The sequence below is a fragment of the Ictidomys tridecemlineatus genome, chromosome Y, assembly GCF_052094955.1.
Source record: "Ictidomys tridecemlineatus isolate mIctTri1 chromosome Y, mIctTri1.hap1, whole genome shotgun sequence".
In the NCBI taxonomy this organism is placed as follows: domain Eukaryota; kingdom Metazoa; phylum Chordata; class Mammalia; order Rodentia; family Sciuridae; genus Ictidomys; species Ictidomys tridecemlineatus.
This window is the reverse complement of record NC_135494.1, coordinates 2,438,896-2,444,895: the sequence shown is the minus strand read 5'-3', so window position 1 is coordinate 2,444,895 and position 6,000 is coordinate 2,438,896. Positions and strand designations below refer to the sequence as shown.

At 42.1% G+C, this 6,000-nt stretch overlaps 1 protein-coding gene across 1 annotated transcript in view; it reads right to left on the bottom strand.

The window, feature by feature from the left end:
* Window positions 1–2,334: 2,334 nt before the first annotated feature.
* LOC110599148 (uncharacterized) overlaps window positions 2,335–6,000 on the bottom strand; it is a 19,949-nt gene continuing 16,283 nt past the window's right edge. The window contains 4 exon segments of the mRNA XM_078035356.1: window positions 2,335–3,095; window positions 3,098–4,482; window positions 5,053–5,113; window positions 5,292–5,418. Of these exon segments, the coding sequence (XP_077891482.1) occupies window positions 3,073–3,095; window positions 3,098–4,482; window positions 5,053–5,113; window positions 5,292–5,325 (1,503 nt within the window). The 5' untranslated portion in view covers window positions 5,326–5,418 and the 3' untranslated portion in view covers window positions 2,335–3,072.

Genomic DNA, 6,000 nt, shown 5'->3' with positions numbered 1-6,000 from the left:
TGCTGTTAATTCTCTCTTGTATTGTAATCATAGGATTTTGTGCCTTCCACGCAAGAATTCAGGAACTGGAGAGAGGAACTCATCAGTTACTTTTTCAAAGTGGGGATGTGTGGGGAATCACACTGAATGATCATGCCTTTGAGTCCTGAAGCAAGAGGTTCTGAACAATTATTGTGTTCCCCAGTAACTTGGGCTTTACCTCCACTGGAATAATAAGGTGTGGCTCCAGGAGTAAGCGTTGCCCCCTGGGGATAAGTTACACTCACCTGTTCCTTTGTAATCCTATTCCTTTTGCCCTTTTTCAGATAGAATGTTCCAAGAAATAGTGTTCCCCAATAAAAGGCCACTTCAGAACGTGCACTCCCTCTGTCAGTCTCTTATGATTTTTTTCTTGCCCCTTTGGTGAGAGCCTGAGGCTGAGAGCTGGGGAAGCCATGGTGAAGCTTATAAAAATGTCTGTGTGTTATTTTGTGTCACCCCAAGTTCACACGAGTGGCTTTAGTTCAGTTGCCTGCACTGAACGCGGGCACCAGCACAGCTCCCATTCCTTCCAACTTGAAGAGCTGAGCCCCAGATTCACCCTGGTGCCTGTTGTGTATGAAGAAGAGACTGCAGCTCAGGGAGAGGAAGTGGACATGCCCTCTACGGTCTACATGCCTCGATCTGTGTTCAGACACAAAACTCAGTGTCGTCTTTTGGAGGGCAGTCATAGTTCAGAAAACTGTATTGAATGTTTTATTGGACAAACAGCAAAAAATTTACCAAACGGTTAATAAATTATTGGAAATGTGAAAAAGGCACACAGGCTCAATACCTACTCTGATGGCCTCTCAGAGATTCCAATATAATCAGAAAAAGCACCTGAGTGTGTGTTTCCAACATCAAAACCCATATTGTAATCCCATCATCACAGGAGTTATGCTTGCTACTGTGGAAAATAGAAAAAGACTTGCACATATTATTTTAATGTCATTTTTCTCATGTGTTATTTGCTTACACAAAGAAAGATAAATTGGAATGAAAATTATGTATTTGAGATTATAGAACTTAAACTTTTTTAGGGAGGAGACAATATCCAAATATATATATATATATATATATATATATATATATATATATATATATTGTAATTAGGGTGGGTTTCATAGGACACACTATACCTTCACAGGACAAGAACCATGTTTGCAGGGTGACCCAGTTATAGGAACTGCAGAGAAGCTTGTGTTTAGAAGGTGAGCAGCACAGCCCCTGGGAGAAGACCCTGGCCTCATCAGCTACAGTTCTGCTGGTGGGGAGAGAAGAGCAGGAACTAGTGATGGGGAGAAGGCAAGGTCACTAATGCAGATTCAGGCACCCAAGGAACTTCGGAGCCACCCAGGCTATGACTGTGGTGAGCATGAGTGCTCAATGGGTCTGGGAGAACAGAACCCTGGCTTCCTGAGGTGCTGAGACTGGTGCAGAGTTCTCAGACTGCTGAGGGCCATTGCCAAGTAGGAATGACGCATCGAAATTTCCTTGCCAGCGTACCCCATGTTAAATGGACTTGCCTTGGAATTTCGCTGTTGACATTGCATGTAAGGTGACCTTGCTCAAGGACCAGGGCGGATCCGGGTTTAGAGCTGATCAGGTTTGAGGAAGTATCCCGCTCCTTGAGTTTAAGGCGTTCCCGGTTTAAGACAAGTTTAGGGCGATCCCGGTTTAAGACAATATGGGTTTTAGGGAAGTTGGAGGTTGAAGATTATTGCTGCTGGGAATAGGTTGTTCCTGCTGCTTGGTCCCGTTGAGTTCTCGTGAGATTCAAATGGGATTTTGGAAAAAAAGCCTCGTGGAGTAGGTGAATTGGGCGGGCAGATTTTGGATTTCCCCTGAACGTGTGTGGAGGCCGGTGTGAGTTCGGGAATAAAGAATTGCTGTTTGAATCTACAAAGCTGTGAGTGGCTCGTGATTCAGTGCCAAGCCGAGACATTGGCATTAGACATGCTCCTGCCAGGAGTCTCCAGGAAGGCAGCCTCCAGCGGCAGCATCGTGTTTGTTGGGTGTTGTGCTTGACTCTGTATTCCAAGATCGTGTGTGTGTGTGTGTGTGTGTGTGTGTGTGTGTGTGTGTGTGTGTGTGTGTGATGTGCTGGGATAGTTACCAGAAAGAACTCGGGCAGGAACATTCAACTGATTTCTCGATGTCAACTCAAGAAAAGGTACAGGCTGAGGCAAAAACAATTCTGAACAAGTACTAATAAAGGCAATTTCTTCTTGTTTTCCTTTAGCGTTTCATTCCAGGTTGAATGCTCAATTTTTTCTTTCTAGGAATTTGTAGTAGTAGGTTTTCACAGAGAAATGAAACCAAACTTCAAATGACTTTATTTGCTTGGGGTTGTTTCCACAAAACAGCCTACTTCTGCTGCTCCTGCTCATCTTTGTGTCTGTCCCTGCCCATTTGGGGAACTCGGGAACGACTGGCCTCATCTTCTTGGATCCCCACCTCCTCACCCCATGTACATTCTCCTCAGAGCTCTCCCTTAGGGACCCGATGTCACTGTTCTCAAGGTGGCCCTCAATTTTCTCTCTGGCCAAAAAAAGTATCTCCGGACTGAACTTTGGTGAGCAAGTCTTCTTCTTTATGACCATGGCACGTTCTGACGGCTTACTCCTGGCCTCCATAGCCTATGACTACTCTATTGCCATGTGTCACCCCACGGTTACTGCATACATACGAACAAACAAGTGTATGTTAAGATGATTCTGGGGTCCCAGCAAGTCACTTTCTCTAAATACAAAATAAAAAGAATTGGGAATGTGGCTCAGTGGTGAGCACCACCAGACTATATCCCCAGTAGAATATATGTATATATATGAGCCTTTTCTTCTATTTGAAGGTGAGAAGGAATAGTGATTTACCACATTTCACACTCAAAGGATATTTCTTCAGTAAGCTTCCTACATGTTTATGAGTGAGAGAGTAACAACAGAAGACTAAGCCAGTTGTATTCATGAGTGTGATTTCTCTGCAGTGTGAGTTTGTTCATGTCTCCGAAGGTAAGTGGATCTAGCAAAGGCTTCATCACATTGTTGACATTCATAGGGCTTCTCTCCAGTATGTGTTCTTCCATGTCTTTGAAGGTGACTGGATCTAGCAAAGGCTTTGCCACATTGTTGACATTCATAGGGCTTCTCTCCAGTATGTGTTCTTCCATGTCTGTGAAGGTGACTGGATCTAGCAAAGGCTTTGCCACACTGCTTACACTCATAGGGCTTCTCTCCAGTATGTGTTCTTCTATGTATGTGAAGCTCACTAGATGTAGCAAAAGCTTTTCTACACTGCTTGCATTCATATGGCTTCTCTCCAGTATGAAACCGTTCATGTGCCTGAACAGAAGAGAATGTAGCAAAGGCTTTTCCACATTGTTGACATTCATAGGGCTTCTCTCCAGTATGTGTTCTTCCATGAATCTGAAGGTTACTGGATCTAGCAAAGGCTTTGCCACACTGCTTACATTCATAGGGCTTCTCTCCAGTATGTGTTCTCCCATGGATGTGAAGCTCAGTGGATGTAGCAAAGGCTTTTCCACATTGTTGACATTCATAGAATTTCTCTCCAGTATGTGTTCTTTCGTGGATCTGAAGGTGACACGACCTAGCAAAGGCCTTTCCACATTGTTGACATTCATACGGCTTCTCTCCAGTATGTGTTCTTTTGTGTACATGGAGCTGAGAGGATGTAACAAAGGCTTTCCCACACTGTTTACATTCATAGGGCTTTTCTCCAGTATGAATTCGTTTATGTATCTGAACATAAGAGGATGTAGAAAAGGCCTTTTCACATTGTTGACATTCATAAGGTTTCTCTCCAGTATGAGTTCGTTCATGTGACACAAGGGCAGAGGGCTTAGCGAAAGCTTTGCCACACTGCTTACATTCATAGGGCTTCTCCCCAGCATGTGTTTTCTGATGTATTCTAAATAAACTGGGGTAAACACAGTCTTTCCCACATACCTCACATTTAAAAGGTGCATTTTCAGTGTGTGTGATCCTGTGCCTTTGAAGACTTATGAGTGAAGTACAGGTCCGACCACCTTCTTTACATTCACAGAGTTTCTCTCCAGAATGAGTTCTTTCATGTCTTCTAACTAAAGAGGAGGAATGAACGGCTTTCCCACATATCTCACATTGAACAGGTTTACCTCCACTGTGTGTTCTCATGTGTCTTGGAACACCTGTGGGAGAAGATGAGGCTTCACCACATTGTTGATATTCATAGTGTTGCCACCCAGTATGAGAATCTTCATGCCTTTGAATGTCACTGGAACGACTGATGACTTTCCCACGTACTGTACTTTCATAAGGTCCATCTCCAGTCTGTGTTAACATTTGTGTGTGAACGCTTTTGGGAGTAACCACAGATTTCCTGCAATGTTTCAATTCACATGGCTTCTCTGCACGTTCCTCATGCTTGTAGGGTTCATGTCCAGAGTGACATGTGACGTGCCTATGACAAAATAAAGGACATGTAGTCTTTTGTATACATAACACACTTACATGTATTTACTGTATTAAAATTTGTCTTTGTCCAGTTAAGAACTGGAATCTCATTGAAAGTTTCCCCACACTATCTTCTTGGCCTCTGAAGTTTACCACATGGCTTCTTTGAAGAATGACCAGCACATTATCAATGCTTGATTCATTCACATTGTTCTATTTATTTAAAGATCATAAGCTTATGTTACTATGAACAACAGGTAAAGGCTAGGTTTTCTGACTTGTTCAAATGGCCTGAAAATCAAGAGATTGAAAGGAAACAATCGTTTACAACACAGCTTCCCTATGGCTATCATGCAAATAGTGATATTCACATATGCAATTTCATAGTACTTTTTGCATGTCAAGCACTTTGAAAACACTGAATATCTGTTACAGTTAAGTATATATTTCCTGCAAAAAAAAAATCTTGTAAGAATAAATACATTTCAAATTGTGCATATTTCTCTGGTTGGTTTGTTTTAAATATTATATGACATTCTCAGATTCCCTCCAGGATTCCTCTTGTGAGTACAATTACCTTAGAATGCTCCCAGAATGTTCGATCTGATCTTCAATGGTCTTGTCTTCCCATTTGTTTCCTAAAATGCAAAACCAGAATGATCTTTATAAATTTTTAGGAGCTAGAAATGCTTTTCCAAATCCTAGGTGTCATTTATGCTGCAATAATTCAACAACTGATTCTCTTTTCACCTTCTACATAAATGACCAAAATAAACATGAGTTCTATTTGATTAATTTTAAAAACATCATTATTACCTATAGATGCCAGGTTTCTGAGGACTTCCAGCATCACATCTCTGTAAAGGCTCTTCTGGGAAGCATCCAGCAAAGCCCACTCCTCCTGGTTGAAGTTCACAGCCACATCCTCAAAGGTAACTGAGATCTAAAATATTCCATCAAATGTATAGTGGAGGTGAAGAAAGATTGACAGCATGAGAAATCTACACTCAACATGCATGATGTTGACATGATTCCCTGGCCTCCTAATTCATTCCACAATTTGGTCCATGAAATCCTTACTGCATTTGATTGTTCATGGCCATTCCAGCAGTAGAATTGGGCCACTCAAAAGGCAAACAGTAGAACGTTGGACACCCTTCCTTTGGTGTGTTCATAGGAAGTAAGAAAGCCTTCCAGGTCACTCCTAAATTCTCTGTTGGCTTTAGCTATTACAGGTCCTAACATTATCCTGTGCAGTAGAGAGCTTACATTAACACTCCCAATATTACTTAAACTTAGAAAAGAAAGCTGACTGAGTAGAAAATTGCTGGAATCACAAAACAGCATTTCTGACAGATTCTGCCAACCACAGTGGCTCACTGGGCCTCTACAGTTATTGTCAACAACATGGAAATTACTGATCTCCCATTTCCTTCTGAAAGTTTATTGTTCCCTCCTTAAATAAATGCCTAGAATTAGGCCCCACCCACAACCTCTGGGCATGGGTCACTAAGGATCTTCCCTC